We start from the raw sequence: 18,437 nt of genomic DNA, 5'->3' as shown, positions 1-18,437 counted from the left end.
ACAAGCATAGGGGTGCTTTTTACTGGAACTCCTCTGACAATAAGCGCAAATATAGGATGGTTAAGTGGGATCTCATCTGTAGGCCTAAGAATATGGGGGGCTTAGGTATCATTAACACGGTGGTCATGAACAAGTGCCTCATGATAAAATGGTGGTGGAAAATAATGTTCCTGAGCGCCCCCACTGGCTATCTTTTCTCACAGCTAAATATTTCCCCTCCTCGAGCCCCATGTTCGCTTCTTCCTCAGGTGGCTCTCAATTTTGGCGTCAGCTTGTTAAAGTTCGCCCGATCTTTCGGTCCCTCGTTAAGTTTGTAGTTAGGAATGGTAAGTGACCTTGACTAGCTTTTGGTTAGATTGGTGGGTTGGTGATACCACTCTCGCGGTGGCCTTCCCGACCCTGTTCTCATATTGCTCTGCTCCGGAGATCTCTATCTTTGAGCTCTCGGTTCACAATTGGGACCTTGACTTCCGGCGATCCCTTTCTCCTGCGGAGTTGGATGATTGGCAACGTCTTACTGTCTGCTTCCCCTTGCTCTCGGAGGAAGACGACTCGGTTGTCTGGCCTCACTCTTCTTCTGGTCGTTTCTCAGTTAAGTCTACGTACGCCAAACTTATCTCAGGTGCCCATACAGTGAAATTCAAGGATATTTGGTTGGCCCGTATTCCTCCTAAGATCAAAATTTTCATGTGGCAAGCTTTCCGTCGTAAACTACCTGCGGCTGATCAAATTAGGAAGAGGAACGGTCCGGGCTCTGATAGATGCGCTTTATGTGGGGCTTTTGAAAACACCGAGCACATATTTTTTCATTGCTCCTTGGCTAAATTCCTTTGGAGTTGCATTAGACATTGGCTTCATGTTAGTTGAAATCCATCTTCCTTCAAGGACCTGCGGCGCTGTGTTAATACTTTATCCGGTCGGGCTAAGAGGTTATTCTGGGTTGGTTGGGTAGCGATCTGTTGGTCACTGTGGACTACTAGGAACAAGTTCACTATCGAGCACATCTTTCCGGCTAACCCTGTGAATTGCTTATTTAAAGCCAATGTCTTTTTGCAGCAGTGGAGATTATTGACTAAGGAGGTGGACCTAGAGGCGTTCGACGACATATTATCTAAGATGAGATCTACGGCTTCTTCCCTGCTGCGGCGATCTAGGAGGATGGCTTAATCTCCTGTTCTTTTGGACTCAAGGCTGGCCTGCGTGTCATGATTGGCCGGTTGCCATGTATTCATACTTCTTAAACTTTGCTTTGCTTCTGTGTTGTTTGGATGGTTGTGACATGACTCTGCCTGGTGGCTTTATTTATAAAGTCGGGCGTATGCCTTTTCTTAAAAAAAAAGGTATCTTGCTACCTATCAGACTCAGTCTAGTTCTACACAGCTCTCGTCACCCATTGTACTCCACGCATGAAGGTTGCACGCCGATGTCTCTGCCTACAAATTAAGCATTGTATCTCTTTAGTACACGAAAATTCAAGTGAGGTGATCAATAATCTCTCTTTGTGGTTGCGATGCACAAGGGGGGAGAGGAAATGAGATTTACAAGGGTAGAAAACGTCGGATAATTCAAGAAAAAATTGTCTAACTTCACGTGAAAAGAAAGAGAGGGGTTTTTAACTAAAAGAAGAAAAGATCTCCTGCGGTGTTATGGGGATATATGCATAAATGTTTTTTTTGCGGGGATATGCATAAACGTTTGTCAGAGAGCACAATAGGCGAATACATAGGGTAAATACAGCCGTTGTGTACGAAGAGCAACAAGGTGGGCCCGTAACATATACACATGACAGTCCAGTGCGACTCCTAATCATCTTGGCACAAATATGAACCTCAGACGACCAGTGCTCCAACATAGAGTGCCATACCTCTTACTATAAGTTAATGTACAAGTCTCTCCACGGGGTAACCAACCAGCTTCTCAGGTCATTCTTAGGAGTGAGCGGTTTGTTCTCCATCAGCCTCTTGGAAGGGGTTTTTGATCTCCTCTGTTCCCTCCGTTGGCGATACAAGCATCACCGCTGTGCCCCTGCAGACCTGCAGTTAGTAGTCGTTAGAGGATGTTTTGATTGCTGTTTAATTGTGAATATGGTTGACAAAAAATATTTCAAGGAAAAACCGCCATGGGAAAAAAGAACCATGGAGGGCGAAATCCACTACTCTTGAAATCACAATAACCAAACCAATAGAGGAGTGATAGCACTGAAGTCGATACTGTAAAGAAACTTACAATGAGACCAAGCTGTCTGGTTTTTGTCGACAGTTTCAGTGGATCGTCTTGCTCTGCAAAATAAGATGACATGGGTGAAGTGTGATAGTCATTAGACATTGTCCATATCTTTACAAGTGCAATACAATTAGGTATTTCTTTTTTCCATTCGATCCAAAAGGTATCAGGTTCCACTATCAGTCGATAACGGAACATCGAGCAAAAGAACACAAAAAGCATCTTGGCGCAATGAAAACGAAAAGACAACAATTAGGTATTTACTGGTTGATAAATGCAGACACCAGTTATGGTATTTTGGCCACCTCATTTGTTCAAGCAGCGATAGCAGCAAGTCCTCTGTATGGTCAACCAGTATGCTAGCGTCGTGGTAACTAAGGCGATGCACGAACTATGGTAATTTTTTTCGAGACCAAGCTCCAAATAAAATGCATAACTTTGCATCTTTTTAAGGGCACAAGACGAGATCAAATTAACCTATGTCGAGTTGTACCTCTTTCAAACTCAATCGCTTCATCAAGCACCAAGTTCAGAAGCTGGTCATAGCCCTTCAAAGTTCCTGTAACTGCAGGCGTACAGATGCCAAAGTCAGCATGTGTCGCGTTGGGATAAACTGCAAGGCAACAACAACAATAGTTTCTGCCACAATGTATACAAATGCCAAAGTTCACAGCCTTTGTTGTGTTGCGACTTACTGCTGGATAACAAGACTAGTTTCTTCTGCCTTCTGGCCTTTCAGGAAATCGGAATCATTCTAGGACCATGCATATTGACATTGGATCAACAACCAACACACACGCACACGCACACACACACACACACAACATATCAGAAACTAATCCTCGCTTGACAAGGTATACATAGCCCTGGTACCAAATCCCGCGACATGAGAACAGATGAAACTAAAACCAAGTCACGCCGAATGCCGAACAGCCACCTATCCCACTGCCATCACAATCATTTTCACATTAATTCATCACCCCTACTACAGTTCAACCAGTCATGTGAGCCAGCGTATGAACATCCCTCTAGAGTACCAAACTATCTAAACCAAATCGAGCAGGCAGTCCTGTAGGCAAAATGGTATATAAACTAGCGGACGAGGGCATTGAAACAATTGGGGTTGGGGGGAATCTGGCGGGGGATGTACGGGCGGACGGACCTTGCCTGCCGCCGGTGAGCTTGACCTGGACGCCCTTGTCGACGAACTTGGCCAGGTCCAGCACCGTCTCCTTGCGCCCCGACTGCACAGCACAACCAAGACACAAACAACCCACTCCAATCACATGGGATCGAAATTCCAATCTCCCACCAGGCGCGGGACTGGGGACGGGCGAGAAGTGGGATTGATCGATCGATCCGAGCTTACTCACCATGATCGATCGGTGACGGCGATGGCGCGCCGGAGCAGGGATGGAGGCGGCCGCTGATGAGGGGTGCTCTGCTCTGCCGCTGTGCTGTCCTCCTCTCTCCTACTACTTTTTCTCCTTCTTAGAGTTTTTTTCCTCTTATAATTCGTTTATTTTTTGACGGTTATGCGCTGGGCCTGTTTCACCGGCCGAGGGCCTTGAGCGCGGCCCACTTCCGTGTGCCCTTCCTTCCCTTCTACTCTTCCCTTCCTCCTAGTCCTTCCAACGGAAGCCAGACGCACCCGAACTGTCACTCCCTCTCACTCGCTACTGCTCCTCTTCCCATCTCACTTCGCACACCTCCAGATCGGGAAGGTGGGCGGTGTCCGCGATCGACAGCGGCCATCAGCTGGAAGCAAGCGATGTGAGTAGTTCGTAACCATTACGTTTAGCAGATCGAGTCCATTCTTTTTGCCTCACCCTCCGTACGTAGCCTCTTTGGAGTTTTGCTATGGCTGTGACTGTTTTCATGCCGCGGCTGCTCCCAAGGTTGAAGCGCCGTGTATGGGTAGATAAGATCCACAATCCTTCCGCGTGATTTTACGGGGTTTTCAGTATGATTTTTGGGTTCATTGTTCTCATCAGTCCGTACGTAGTTCTGTATATTTATGCATGTATTTAGTTCAGTATATCCCCCTCCCTGTTCAAAACAAATTTAGTATTCCCTTCGATCCATTATGTAGCAGTCTTGAACTAAGGTTAGTTCAAAACTGCGACACTTATTATAGATCGGAGGGGTACTATTCACCAACAAGCATATCGGTTTATCGGAGGAAAAATGTGATCCGTCTAGAACACATTGCATCTAATTATAAAGTCTAAACAACTGGCCGGATGTACAATATCTGCATACACAAACGATGGGAAATATAGGGTTGGAGCCTTGGAGGTACACGTACTGCTGAATGGCTGTGATTCCTCATACTGTTCATGGTCCCTCCCACCTCCATATGACGGATCAGTATAACATGCATCTGGACTTGCATATCAAGTTAATTTGCTCTACTGACATGCATGGATGAACTGCTGCCCAAAATCTTTATGCGGCTAGCTGTACTGATCATCTATACATAGCTTACTAAATCATTGATATTGCGCATTGTCGTGCCCGTTCATTTGTCCAATGCAACGATAGGAATTTATGTAAATATAAGGTGGCACGAGCAAGACCCAATATGCTCTTGATTCGTGACATCAATGCGGAGTCATATAAATGTGTATGTGTAACACACACATAAGCTGGACAATTGATAACAATGTTGTGAACCGGTATCAACATCTAGTATAGTTGAGCTGGACAATCGATAACAATGTTGTGAACCGATACCAACATCTAGTATAGTTGCTTTTTTTTTTTGACAAATTATATAGTTGCTCATGGTAGCACACTAGTATAGTTGCTCATGGTAGCACACTACTTAGTATCATATATACCTCAATGCTACAAGGAACCATCTGTTAATCCGTATTGTGAAGAAAGAGATGATAACAAGAAAAAGGATCACAATATGCACTGAGGCTTTACACGAGATTAACATTCCGGACGAAAAAAAATCACTGGGTTATAGAGCGGTACGTCCTAATGGCAGACACAATGCCATCATGTTGTATCTATATTGAACCTCTTGTTAACATAAGTTCTGGACTTTGGACGACATCCCCACCAAACTTTGATCAAGAGGTAAGATTTCTCGAGTTTTGGAACCAAAGTTGTTAACCAAAATTCCATGTCATAAACTATGTGGTTGTCCAAGTGAGTAACATTCCGGAATCAAATGAACCAAAATTGAAGAAATATTTGGAGTAGCAACTTGGGGACTCTTGACAATGTAGGATCTAATAAATGATTGCCTATAGATGTCGACCGTAGACAAAATTGGTAACTAAAGGAAATGAAGAAGAGACAAACAACATTAACCTGAATGCCATATTCTTCTTTCAGTTGCATTTTCCTATAGAGGATGATAAATGTAAAGGTAAACTAAAAAGGTAAGTCTATATCATTAGAGTGCCCCAACCATAAACAAATCACATAACTTAGCCACATTCCAACATTTGGCTAAAACCAACAATGTTTTGTAGGGTTCAAGTGAGGGTTTCTCCTGATACGATTTTGAAACAATTTATGTATGTTTCATGCCTAAATAATAAAGCCGACTTCTCATTCCTTTCATCATACAAGTAACCATATTAGCTGATTTTCTCTTCCTAGGGTTCTAGAATTCCTTTATCATACCACTACAGGTGAGAGCCGCTTTGTTAATAGAATCACAGTGATTCCTCCTCCTACCAACAACTGATTTATACCACAACCTTATGTGCCTTTCAAAACTTTTCTTGGAGAGGTTAATAGGGGTGGGTGGGGTGGGGGTGTATTGACGAGCGAATTGTCGCGAGGTGGATGGGTACCAATTGTAGGCTACCGAATCTTTGTGGACCCGTAACCCGAATCAACGAGCAGCATGCGATTTTTCTACCGGAATAGCTGCGCTTACGACATCATTCGGAGGTGATCCAACAGCCAAGAACGACCGAATCACGAAATTGGATGGCCCAGGGGGATCAAGACGTAAGAGGGATGGGAAGTTGCTCAATTTACTGTCCTAAATTATAAGCTACAATTATAGCATTGATAAAATTTAATTATCCCTATAATAAAAATAAATTCCAAATGATAAAGAAATGACACCATGCGTGGATTCTCAAACTCTTGTCAGAAGGAACATATCGACACGCCCTTACCATCCGTTGGCTAGCTTCGATTCGCATTTTAACAGTTTTCACTGGTGTCACCTGGTGGTACTATGCCATTTTATCCATTTCAATGGTGTCGATGGAAGAGGATGATAGAACATTAGTATTGTGTACAATCCGATTTTTTAAAGCTCGAGGTCGGATTAGGTTTTTGTTTCTTTAACCATCGTGCAAGCACCTCTTATCTCGATATAGTGAGATCGTCTCAACATGAGTTGATGAATCATTGTACATCCTTTTAGTTTTAAACACTTGTTTCGATATAATGAGATCGTTGTTCTGTGCCTGTGGTAGCAACAATTTTTCATTTAAAATTTGTTGCCCGTCATTTATCTTCATTTAATTTTATATGCTTGTTGGTTTATATGATTGTTTTTCTTTGGATTGCGAATATCAGTCATTGAAGTTTTCTTCGGACTCAATTGATAAAGCTTAATTTGACATCAGATAAGCCTCGGGTTCGTGGATTGTTTCTCCATGGGTCTAAAATCATTATTTATTTTTTCTAAGGCAGAAATCCTAGAAAAACTTCCATTTTATGAAACTTTGCGAGGCAACCAGTAGCTAAAAGGAGTTTCCTTTGTTGTCCCATCTTTTTCTCGCCAAATATAAAGATGCTAGTATTCATTTTAAGGGCATGTTTGAACTATAGGAATATTAGATTTGTCATAAGTCAAACTTTTTCGGAAAGTCTAACGCCCACATGTGTGGGCGTCTGGCAACTCGCCCACACGCATGGATTCTCGTCCAACCAATTCTGCACGAATCTTGGCGCGTTCTAGCAGTTTTTGTGTGCTACGTAGGACTAAGCTGGTGTGTGGGCATTCATCCGGTCACCCACACGTCCTTTTTTCACCACACGGGGGGCTGGTGTGTGGGCGTTTAGCAATTCGCCCACACACACGCACGCAGAGGGGGCTGGTGTGTGGGTGTTTATCACTTCGCCCACACGCCCGTCTCCTAGCCCACACCCAAAGCTGGCAGTTTGCCATGTGTTTCTGCAGGTACATGGCAACTGCCCTAGCTTTGCTTGTAAGCAGATGGCTACTCTTTTTACCCGAGTTGCCATGTTTTTTTGCATGGTACATGGCAACTGCCGTAGCGTGCACGTAAGCAGATGACAACTCTTTTTTTTACATGGCAACTGCCCTAGCGTGCTTGTGAGCACATGGCAACTCTCTCTTTTACCCGAACATGTTTTTTTGCCATGCCTTTTTGTAGTGCTACATGACAACTGCCTAGTGTTTAGTGGGTGGCAACTCCTAAAGTTTTGAAATCATGGCAACTGCAGTAGATCAGACCATACATGGCAACTGCAGTTGAGCAACCATGGCAGCTGTAGTTGTCCGACATGGCAACCGAAGTTCAGCGACATGGCAACTACAGTTAAACGAACATGGACGAGGGTCTGGACCATGGCAACTGCGGGACGCGCGGTGATTGTCACACGGGCGTGCGGGACCACGAGGTACGAGGCCTGACGTACGGGGCGTGTGGGCGTTATCTATTTCGCCCACATGCACACGTGTGAGAGGGATCGGGAGGAAAAAAAAGAGGTGTGTGGGCATTACTTTTTTTGCCCACACGTGGGTGTGTGGGCTGTTCCTTTTATACACCACACAAAATGTGTGGACAGCCCCCCTAATGCCCACACGTGTGACACTTATCGCGTCCAACTTTTTAATGTTTGACCAAGCTTATAGAAAAAATAACATGTACAATACTAATACCAAATATATATGAAGGAAAATAACCTTGTAAATTTTGACCAAGTTTATTGAAACTTTATGAGCATTCACAACACGCTGGATATAGTAATATCATATGTAAGTATATTTCAGGCTGAATCTACTAATATTGATTTGATATTGTAGATGTTGACAATATAAATGTTTCTATAAGGTTGGTCAAAGTTTATAAAGTTAAATTTGACAAAAGAAAAAACTATTTTGACTAGGAAACACCATTTTCTTCCCAAACAGACCCTAAATGCATATGCGTTGGCAGCTGTACGCCTGCTGTATATTTCCGCAAAAATTCCACCTGCAACCTACTAAAACGCTGTTAGCTGTTGCATGCATGGGTGTTCTTCTTCAGGAAGGCAGCAGGAGAGGCTGGAGGAAGCAGCACGCTGCGGATATTGGTGGCGACCGATTGCCACCTCGGCTACCTGGAGAAGGACGAGCTACGCCGATCCGACTCATTCGACACCTTCGAGGAGATCTTCTCACTGGCAGAGAAACACAATGTCAACCACTACTAATAACTGATTGATCTTCTTGTCCTTGCATGTCTACATACATAAGCATGTTGACGATGATTAATTGGCAGGTGGATTTCCTGCTTCTCGGTGGCAATCTGTTCCACGAGAACAAGCCGTCACGCTCGACGCTGGTGAAGACGATCGAGATCCTGAGGCGGCGCTGCCTCCACGACCGGCCGGTGCAGTTCCAGGTGGTCAGTGATCATGCAGCCAGCCTGCAGAACTTGTACGTACTCCTACTTGCACCAATCAGCTAGCAGCTACCCAGTCGCCTAGCTAATCGACGGCTGAACTCTGGACAGTGTATATTCTTTCTCTCATTGATTCCAAGTTTGCATGCATGCATGCTTCAGGTTTGGTCGACCGAATTTTGAGGACCAGAACATCAACGTCGGCTTGCCTGTGTTCACCATCCATGGCGACCATGATGATCCTACAGGAGTGGTATGTATGCATATCCAGAGTTACATATGGGATTTTTATCTGCTCAGGATATGTATTGGTTAAATTTATAAATTCATTTTATTTAACCTTTCGTTTTTTTTCTCCATCACGTGCCTACCACAGGATAATATGTCAGCCATCGATGTCCTTGCCGCCACCGGTTTCGTGAATTACTTTGGAAAGATGGATCTTGGCAGTTCTGGCGTCGGTCACATGTCAATTCATCCTATACTTATCAAAAAGGTCAATTTGCTACTCCCTCTGTCCCATAATACAAGATGTTATTACAACCGACTGTGCATTCTGCAGTCTGTAAAATGCCAAGTACATGTTGCTAACTGGCTCCGGCACTTGTGCTACTTCAGGGTGCAACTTCTGTCGCATTATATGGCTTAGGGAACGTTAGGGATGCAAGATTGAGCAGAATGTTTCAGGTATATTTCAGTGTAAAATGGTCGACTGTCGCAGCTGGGGTGGTTGGTTAACTTGTTGATGCTGATATATTGCATCTTATGCTCTTATTCAGACACCAGGTGCAATAGGTTGGATGAAACATGAGAGTACAGAGGATGTGTCACTGTCTGACTGGTTCAACATTCTGGTTCTTCATCAGAACAGGTACGCAAAAGTGACTGAACCGATCGGTCGATCTCGACGACAGTTGTTTATTAAACCGGGTTTTGAACTCTTGCTATTATGTACTACTGTCAGGATGAAGGGAAGTCCCGACAACGGCATCAACGAACGTCTGTTACCAAACTTTCTGGATTTAGTGATATGTGGCCATGAGCATGAATGCCTTGTTGATCCCAAGGTAATGTTCTTCATTCTGTCAATCGTTTTTCTTTTACGGGTTCTGTCAATCGTTCTTCATTTAACTACTTCTAATAAACTACTTATAGGAGGTTCCTGGAATGGGTTTCCACATCACGCAGCCAGGATCTTCAATTGCCACATCGCTGACCAGTGCTGAAGCAAAACAAAAGCATGTTCTTTTGTTGGAAATAAACGTAAATATGTTTTGAAAAATCACGGATTCAATAAAAGTAAAAGCTTCTGCAACCTGCTGTATTAACCATCACCATTTCCTATGTTCTATTCCATAGGGAATGAAATACAGGCCAACTAATATACCTCTGAAGACTGTTAGACCTTTTGAATATGCCGAGGCAAGCCAATCCTTGTTTTCATGTTTAGTTCAGTGACAATCTCATCATGAGAATGCAATTCAGGTTGTGTTAGAAGACCAAGCAGACGTCGACGCCAATGACGAAGCATCTGTGGACGCACATTTGGATAAAGTAGTAGGTCTTCAACTCCATAAGCTGGCCTGCAGACTTTGTCCATTTCTTTGTCGGAAACATGGCCAAACATTGGTCGACTGAGCTGTGATTGTTCATAACTTGTACTCTCTAATTACTCGTACCGGCTACTGACTGAGCTGCTTTAGGTGGCCAATCTTATTGAGAAGAATGATACAACAGCAGGCAGTGGATCAGAGCCCAAACTTCCACTTGTTAGGATAAAGGTAAGGAAATCAGGTCACTTCTGAATTCTGATAGCTATGTCCAGTTATCTCTCCAGTTATCCTAAACCCTTGTCCTACAGGTGGACTACACTGGGTTCTTAACAATACACCCACAGCGGTTTGGTCAGAAGTATGTTGGGAAGGTATCTCAAGGACTATGAGGGAACTTCATGATATGACCCCCCTTGTTAGTAGTAGTACTACTTGGATAGTTTATTTGTTTACAAACTTTTCGCTGTAGGTTGCCAACCCACAAGACATTATTGTTTTCTCAAGGTCAGCAAAAAGGCGCCAAAACATGCAAGGTCAGCAAAACTAGAACTTCAATCAATTTGTAATGATAAGGAAAAGTGACATATTTACAATAAAGTTCAGTGAAGTACAAAAGCAAACCTGGGACTTTATCTGAGAAATGCAACTTGCAATCTTGCAGATAACGCTGGCGGTTCCAGAGAACTCTACCCAAATGAGCTTAATCAACACACGGTCGAAGCTCTGGTTGCAGAAATTAACCTGGTACTTCATTATAAATTAGTTGAACTGAAGTTCTACCTTTGCTCCAAGTCAATTTTTTCTATACTTGATCAAGTCTGTAGAAAAATATAATAAAATATCTACAACAATAAATGTATATACGGTATGAAAATATATTGCCACATTAGTATTTTCTTACAGAATATGCAGGTTCTTCGGCTAGATGACCTGGACACTGCCCTGCATGTTTTCGTCAACAAGGATGACAATATGGCATTTCACTCTTGCCTGCAGAAGAACACCGAAGAGGCAATAGTAAGCGAAACTACCAATATATTCAGACTCTACTACCAATAGACTCTCAACTGAAAAGAAATTTCTCTGCTTGAAATTCGCAGAACATGTTGACTGCCAGCAAGGTAGACACCGACATCGAAGATGGAGATGCAATGGCAGTACATGATTTGGATCAGTTCATGCAGGTGTGGTTCCCATTGTCACTTAATACTTGATACGGTTTAATCTGACAAGAAAATAGAGAAAATGGTCGTGGCATTGTGGCATTTTTCACAGTGTCATTCTTGTCCTCTTAATGTACATACAGGCACGAGAGAAGGGAAGAATCCAAACGGCCCCAAGCGCCCAGAGCCTCCCAACCAGCACGGCGCTCAGCGCATTTGAGGAGCTGAAATGCTCCCCGGATCCGGACCAAGATATCCGCGACGACTCGAATGAGCTCATTGAAACATCGGTACGTCTCCCTTCTTCTTCCATTCTATCCATGGCGGCCAAGCAATAGAATTCCAGCGCTGCTCCCGCCAAGATGGCATGTTGAGTTCAGCTGACGGGCTGCTTCTGTTCTTCCGTGCGCAAGGATGGAGAGTGCCATCATGAGAAGATGGCAAGGCCGCGGAAGCGGCCGGCCCCTTTTCCTGCTACGGCTGGGGGCTCTGCGTCTTCTCCCTCTTCCTCGGCCCGGGGGAGGAAGACGGACCTGGCTTCGTTCAGCCGTATCCCGGCGCCTGCGGTGAAGGAGGAATTGGACGACCGCGGGACCAAGAAAGGACGGCCTTCGCCTCATGTGCGTGCGATCGTGAGCTATGCCCTTCCTCTCCGACCTCTGTGTGCGATCTCATGTGCATGCTCAGGTTATTTTCCTTCAGGGTTAGTTAACTTGGCGGTCAGTTGATTTGGTGGCCTGTCGTCATGCGTTGCAGGTTGCTGGGAGGTATGGCGCGGTAAGGAGGAACCGGTGAGAACGAGATCAACGGGTGGCTCCAAGGGGACACGAATCCACCTCGCTCGAGGCTGCAGTTCGCTTCGGAAATTCAAATGTTTGGTTAGATCCTTCCTAGATCGATGAAGAATGCATGCATTATGTGCGTGCCTCGCGCTACTCTTGTCTGAAAACCATTCCGGTTTGATGCCGACCAATAGTATCTCTAACGGATCCTTTATAATTTATTAAGTCAACGGATCGAAAATGCTCAATGGAGCTCGGCCTCCATTGAGGCCCGAACTTGAAATGATCAAAATTTGACCATTTTCCTATTCACAAACGAGTGTCCGTCTCTGGCTGTCTCACTATCATCACTGAGCCTTGCTACACTTACGGACTCAGACTCACGGACTAGAACCTATAGGCTGACATGAAAACTGTTGATTGGAAATCAGATGGCCCCACAGTTGAAATGAGAAAGTGGTGGGAGATTAGCGTGTTGTCCGTAAGTCTAGGATTTTCTATCGCCACAGCTCCAAACTAAGTCATAAATGATCTTACCAATTTTGATGCGGGTCCACTTGGGCATGGGGATGGCCTATCATGTGAAAGAGCGTTGCTATCTCGCGCGCGCTACAACGATCAATTTCGGACAGGCCGAACTTTCCCTTTTTAGCAAATCAGGGAAGAGATGTTTGAGGGAAACTAAGCCCCACCCGGGCCCCACCCGTTGAATCAGGGGGCGGTGGTGAGATTAAGTTCGGGAGGGAGAGAGAGTAAGGAAGGATCCCATGATGTAGGCTTTTCCTCAGATCTGAAACGCAGCCTTGGGTGGGCCTTTCTGTCCCTGGCTACCGACAACGCGTGGAAGGAAATCGCTCGTTCCAACGCTCACGTGCGAAGGAGCGTTCCCGCATATGAAAGGTGGTCGTCGAGGTGGGCTTTGCGGGAATCCGGATGGCCTATCATATGGAAACGGGGGGCTTTGCGGGAGTCCGGACCGCCACCACGCCGGACTCCAACACCTCCGGCCCAATCAAATTCCCCTCTTGGTCCCATTTCTTCCACTTCATCCTTGCTCCCTCTTGCTTTGTATCTGCGCCCTTCTGCTCCCACGCTGTCGTTGTACCTCTCTGGCCGCCACCCAAGCGTTGTCGGACGTCCCTAGCCACAACCCAAGTGCCCGCTCGCCTGTACTATGTCATCGGTGCGCGCGGCCACCATTGAGATCATAAGCTTTGTTTCTTCATGTTGAACTTGTTGATTGATTCATTCATTCACTCCATGTTGTTCTACACGTTGTGTAGCATGTACGCGCTGCCATGATTTATCACATGTGAGATGACAATTCATTCACTCACAGACAAACATTGTTGGATGAAGCTCAAGGGGCAGTATGTGTGGGACAACATGATCCATCCGATAAAAACTTGTTCAACATTTGGTTAATCTTGTTGAATTGAACTAATTATCGTTGAATTTAAACTATTGTTGCACTAGACTTTTGTGCATGCTATGGATGATTTAGGTTATTTTTCTATCCGAACTTTGATGAATTCGGTCGCGTTTGACGAAATTTGCCCGGTTAGTTGAAACCCGATTTAGAATGTATACGGATAGCTTTGGATGGTCGGCTTCCGCATCAGTGTCCGCGGACGGATGCGTTGTTCGGTTTACGGGGAGGTATTGGAGATGCCCTTCGTCCGCAAGATGGCAAATGGAGGCAACTTTGTGTACAAGTATATCAAAGACGACAGATAGATAGAAACATAATAAGATCAGGAAAAAGGAGATGGAAATATATTAAGGGCATCTCCTCCCTCTCGCGGGTCAAAGGGTGACGCGGGGCTCCCTGGCTCGAGGGTGTGATCCCGATCTGGGCTGCGGCGGCGCCGATCTGGTTCATGACGGCCCAGATCTAGACTTCGGCGGTGTGGCGGCTGGCCGGCGTCCTATCGGCGGCTGTGGTGGCGGTGTTGGCGCTGCTCCTCTCGATCTAGGGTGGAGGGCCTGGGATCTGGGGCGGCGGCCCCGAGGTGGGCCTCCCTGTCCAGTGGCACGATGGGCCGGGCGAGCTGCCGGGGATCTGGTCGGATGGCCGGCGATCCACCGGCGGGTTGTTGCCTCGGCGGCCAACGGCGTCAAGTGCTACCTCTTGAGCACTGCGTTGGTTTTCCCTTGAAGAGGAAAGGGTGATGCAGTAAAGTAGCGTAAGTATTTCCCTCAGTTTTTGAGAACCAATGTATCAATCCAGTAGGAGGCCACGCTCAAGTCCCTCGCACCTACACAAACAAATAAAATCCTCGCAACCAACGCAATAAAGGGGTTGTCAATCCCTTCACGGTGACTTACGAAAGTGAGATCTGATAGATATGATAAGATAATATTTTTGGTATTTTTATGATAAAGATGCAAAGTAAAGAAAGAGAAATAAGCGGCAAAAGAAATAGCTTGTTGATGGGAAATTAATATGATAGAAAATAGAACCGGGGCCATAGGTTTCACTAGTGGCTTCTCTCGAGAGCATAAGTATTACGTTGGGTAAACAAATTACTGTTGAGCAATTGATAGAATTGAGCATAATTATGACAATATCTAGGTATGATCATGTATATAGGCATCACGTCCGCGACAAGTAGACCGAGTCCTGCCTGCATCTACTACTATTACTCCACACATCGACCGCTATCCAGCATGCATCTAGAGTATTAAGTTCAAAAGAACAGAGTAACGCTTTAAGTAACATGACATGATGTAGAGGGATAAACTCATGCAATATGATATAAACCCCATCTTGTTATCCTCGATGGCAACAATACAATACGTGCCTTGCTGCCCCTACTGTCACTGGAAAAGGACACCGCAAGATTGAACCCAAAGCTAAGCACTTCTCCCATTGCAAGAAAGATCAATCTAGTAGGCCAAACCAAACTGATAATTCAAAGAGACTTGCGAAGATAACCAATCATACATAAAAGAATTCAGAGAAGATTCAAATATTGTTCATAGATAATCTTGATCATAAACCCACAATCCATCGGTCTCAACAAACACACCGCAAAAGAAGATTACATCGAATAGATCTCCACGAGAATCGTGGAGAACTTTGTATTGAGATCCAAAAAGAGAGAAGAAGCCATCTAGCTAATAACTATGGACCCGAAGGTCTGAGGTAAACTAGTCACACATCATCGGAGAGGCTATGGTGTTGATGTAGAAGCCCTCCGTGATCAATGCCCCCTCCGGCAGGACGCCGGAAAAGGCCCCAAGATGGGATCTCACGGGTACAGAAGGTTGCGGCGGTGGAATTAGGTTTTCGTGGATCCGTCTGTTGGTTTGGGGGTACGTAGGTATATATAGGAGGAAGAAGTACGTCGGTGGAGCAACGTGGGCCCCACAAGTGTGGAGGGCGCGCCAAGGGGGTAGGCGCGCCCCCTACCTCGTGCCTTCTTGGTTGATGTCCTGACGTAGGGTCCAATTCCTTTGGATCACGTTCATTCCGAAAATCATGTTCCCGAAGGTTTCATTCCGTTTGGAATCCGTTTGAATTATTTTTCTACGAAACTCTGAAATAGGCAAAAAACAACAATTCTGGGCTGGACCTCCGGTTAATAGGTTAGTCCAAAAAATAATATAAAAGTGTATAACAAAGCCCATTAATCATCCAAAACAGAGTATAATATAGCATGAAGCAATAAAAAATTATAGATACATTGGAGACGTATCAAGCATCCCCAAGCTTAATTCCTGCTCGTTCTCGAGTAGGTAAATGATAAAAACAGAATTTTTGATGCGGAATGCTACTTAGTATAATTTTTTTAATGTAACCCTCTTAATTGTGGTATGAATATTCATATCTGAAAGATTCAAGATAAAAGTTTAATATTGACATAAAAGCAATAATACTTCTAGCATACTAACTAAGCAATTATGTCTTCTCAAAATAACATGGCCAAAGAAAGTTCATCCCTACAAAATCATATAGTTTAGTCATGCTCCATTTTCGTCACACAAGAATGCTCTCATCATGCACAACCCCGATGACAAGCCAAGCAATTGTTTCATACTTTAGTAATCTCAAACTTTTTCAACCTTCAGGCAATACATGAGCGTGAGCCATGGATATAGCACTATGGGTGGAATAGAATATAATGATGGGGGTTATGTGGAGAAGACAAAAAAGGAGAAAGTCTCACATCAACGGGGCTAATCAACGGGCTATGGAGATGCCCATCGATTGATGTTAATGCAAGGAGTAGGGATTGCCTTGCAACGGATGCACTAGAGCTATAAATGCATGAAAGCTCAACAAAAGAAACTAAGTGGTGTGCATCCAACTTGCTTGCTCACGAAGACCTAGGGCATTTGAGGAAGCCCATTGTTGGAATATACAAGCCAAGTTCTATAATGAAAAATTCCCACTAGTATATGAAAGTGACAAAACAAGAGACTCTCTATCATGAAAATCATGGTGCTACTTTGAAGCACAAGTGTGGAGAAAAAAAGGATAGTAGCATTGTCCCTTTTTATTTTCTTTTTTGGGCCTTCCTTTTTTTATTTGGCCTTTCTCTTTTTTTGGGACAATACTCTATGAATGATGATCATCACACTTCTATTTATTTACAACTCAATGATTACAACTCGATACTAGAACAAAGTATGACTCTATATGAATGCCTCCGGCGGTATACCAGGATAGCAATGAATCAAGAGTGTCATGTATGAAAAATTATGAACGATGGCTTTGCCACAAATACGATATCAACTACATGATAATGCAAAGCAATATGACAATGATGAACGTGTCATGATAAACGGAACGGTGGAAAGTTGCATGGCAATATATCTCGGAATGGCTATGGAAATGCCATAATAGGTAGATATGGTGGCTGTTTTGAGGAAGATATAAGGAGGTTTATGTGTGAAAGAGCGTATCATATCACGGGGTTTGGATGCACTGGCGAAGTTTGCACCAACTCTCAATGTGAGAAAGGGCAATGCACGGTACCGAAGAGGCTAGCAATGATGGAAGGGTAAGAGTGTGTATAATCCGTGGACTCAACATTAGTCATAAAGAACTCATATACTTATTGTAAAAATCTACAAGTCATCAAAAACCAAGCACTACACGCATGCTCCTAGGGGGATAGATTGGTAGGAAAAGACCATCGCTCGTCCCCGACCGCCACTCATAAGGAAGACAATCAAAGAACACCTCATGTTTCAAATTTGTTACATAACGTTTACCATACGTGCATGCTATGGGACTTGCAAGCTTCAACACAAGTATTTCTCAATTTCACAACTACTCAACTAGCACAACTTTAATATCACTACCTCCATATCTCAAAACAATCATCAATCATCAAACTTCTCTTAGTATTCAGCACACTCATAAGAAAGTTTTTTTTAGTCTCGAATACTTAGCATATTAGGATTAATTTCCCAATTTAACCAAATTACCATGCTGTTTAAGACTCTCAAAATAATATAAGTGAAGCATGAGAGAATAATAATTTCTATAAAACAAATCCACCTCCGTGCTCTAAAAGATATAAGTGAAGCACTAGAGCAAAAACTATATAGCTCAAAAGATATAAGTGAAGCGCATAGAGTATTCTAATAAATTTCGAATCATGTATGTCTCTCTCAAAAGGTGTGTACAGCAAAGATGATTGTGGTAAACTAAAAAGCAAAGACTCAAATCATACAAGACGCTCCAAGCAAAACACATATCATGTGGTGAATAAAAATATAGCTCCAAGTAAAGTTACCGATAGAAGTAGACAAAAGAGGAGATGCCTTCCGGGGCATCCCCAAGCTTTGGATGTTTGGTGTCCTTAGATTATCTTGGGGTGCCATGGGCATCCCCAAGCTTAGGCTCTTGCCATTCCTTGTTCCATAATCCATCAAATGTTTTACCCAAAACTTGAAAACTTCGCAACACAAAACTTAGCAGAAAATCTCGTGAGCTCCGTTAGCGAAAGAAAACAAAACACCCCTTCAAGGTACTGTAATGAACTCATTCTTTATTTATATTGGTGTTAAACCTACTGTATTCCAACTTTTCTATGGTTTATAAACTATTTTACTAGCCATAGATTCACCAAAATAAGCAAACAA

The 18,437-nt window shown here is 44.0% G+C and overlaps 2 protein-coding genes across 2 annotated transcripts; one reads left to right on the top strand and one right to left on the bottom strand.

The window, feature by feature from the left end:
• Positions 1-1,637: 1,637 nt before the first annotated feature.
• LOC123165507 (sm-like protein LSM7) lies at positions 1,638-3,728 on the bottom strand. The gene is made up of 5 exons (XM_044583166.1): positions 3,597-3,728; positions 3,386-3,467; positions 2,717-2,788; positions 2,227-2,279; positions 1,638-2,033 (listed from the first exon to the last, which is right to left on the bottom strand). Exons 1-5 carry the CDS (start codon positions 3,597-3,599, stop codon positions 1,929-1,931), a joined length of 315 nt encoding a protein of 104 aa, XP_044439101.1. The 5' UTR covers positions 3,600-3,728; the 3' UTR covers positions 1,638-1,928.
• A 143-nt stretch (positions 3,729-3,871) lies between these two features.
• On the top strand, positions 3,872-12,637 carry LOC123167566 (double-strand break repair protein MRE11-like). Its single transcript, XM_044585400.1, has 20 exons — positions 3,872-3,996; positions 8,484-8,634; positions 8,718-8,875; positions 9,003-9,093; positions 9,217-9,336; positions 9,459-9,527; positions 9,620-9,711; positions 9,805-9,907; positions 9,996-10,103; positions 10,200-10,262; positions 10,326-10,397; positions 10,544-10,621; positions 10,702-10,764; positions 10,863-10,926; positions 11,055-11,137; positions 11,297-11,410; positions 11,494-11,577; positions 11,700-11,846; positions 11,970-12,176; positions 12,313-12,637. Coding segments are annotated over exons 1-20 (1,908 nt in total). The 5' UTR covers positions 3,872-3,994; the 3' UTR covers positions 12,352-12,637.
• Positions 12,638-18,437: the final 5,800 nt, after the last annotated feature.

This window comes from Triticum aestivum, chromosome 7D (genome assembly GCF_018294505.1).
Source record: "Triticum aestivum cultivar Chinese Spring chromosome 7D, IWGSC CS RefSeq v2.1, whole genome shotgun sequence".
NCBI classification, from domain to species: domain Eukaryota; kingdom Viridiplantae; phylum Streptophyta; class Magnoliopsida; order Poales; family Poaceae; genus Triticum; species Triticum aestivum.
The sequence above is the reverse complement of the archived record's forward strand: the minus strand, read 5'-3'. Positions and strand labels throughout refer to the sequence as shown.

Excerpts from the sequence above, each read along its gene's own strand:
- LOC123167566 (XM_044585400.1), top strand. Across the intron at positions 10,104-10,199 it reads TTCTTTTGTTGGAAATAAAC|GGAATGAAATACAGGCCAAC; the intron begins GTAAATATGTTT and ends TCTATTCCATAG. Across the intron at positions 10,398-10,543 it reads ACGCACATTTGGATAAAGTA|GTGGCCAATCTTATTGAGAA; the intron begins GTAGGTCTTCAA and ends GAGCTGCTTTAG.
- LOC123165507 (XM_044583166.1), bottom strand. Across the intron at positions 2,789-3,385 it reads GCTCACCGGCGGCAGGCAAG|TTACAGGAACTTTGAAGGGC; the intron begins GTCCGTCCGCCC and ends GTACGCCTGCAG. Across the intron at positions 2,034-2,226 it reads CCAGACAGCTTGGTCTCATT|GTCTGCAGGGGCACAGCGGT; the intron begins GTAAGTTTCTTT and ends TACTAACTGCAG.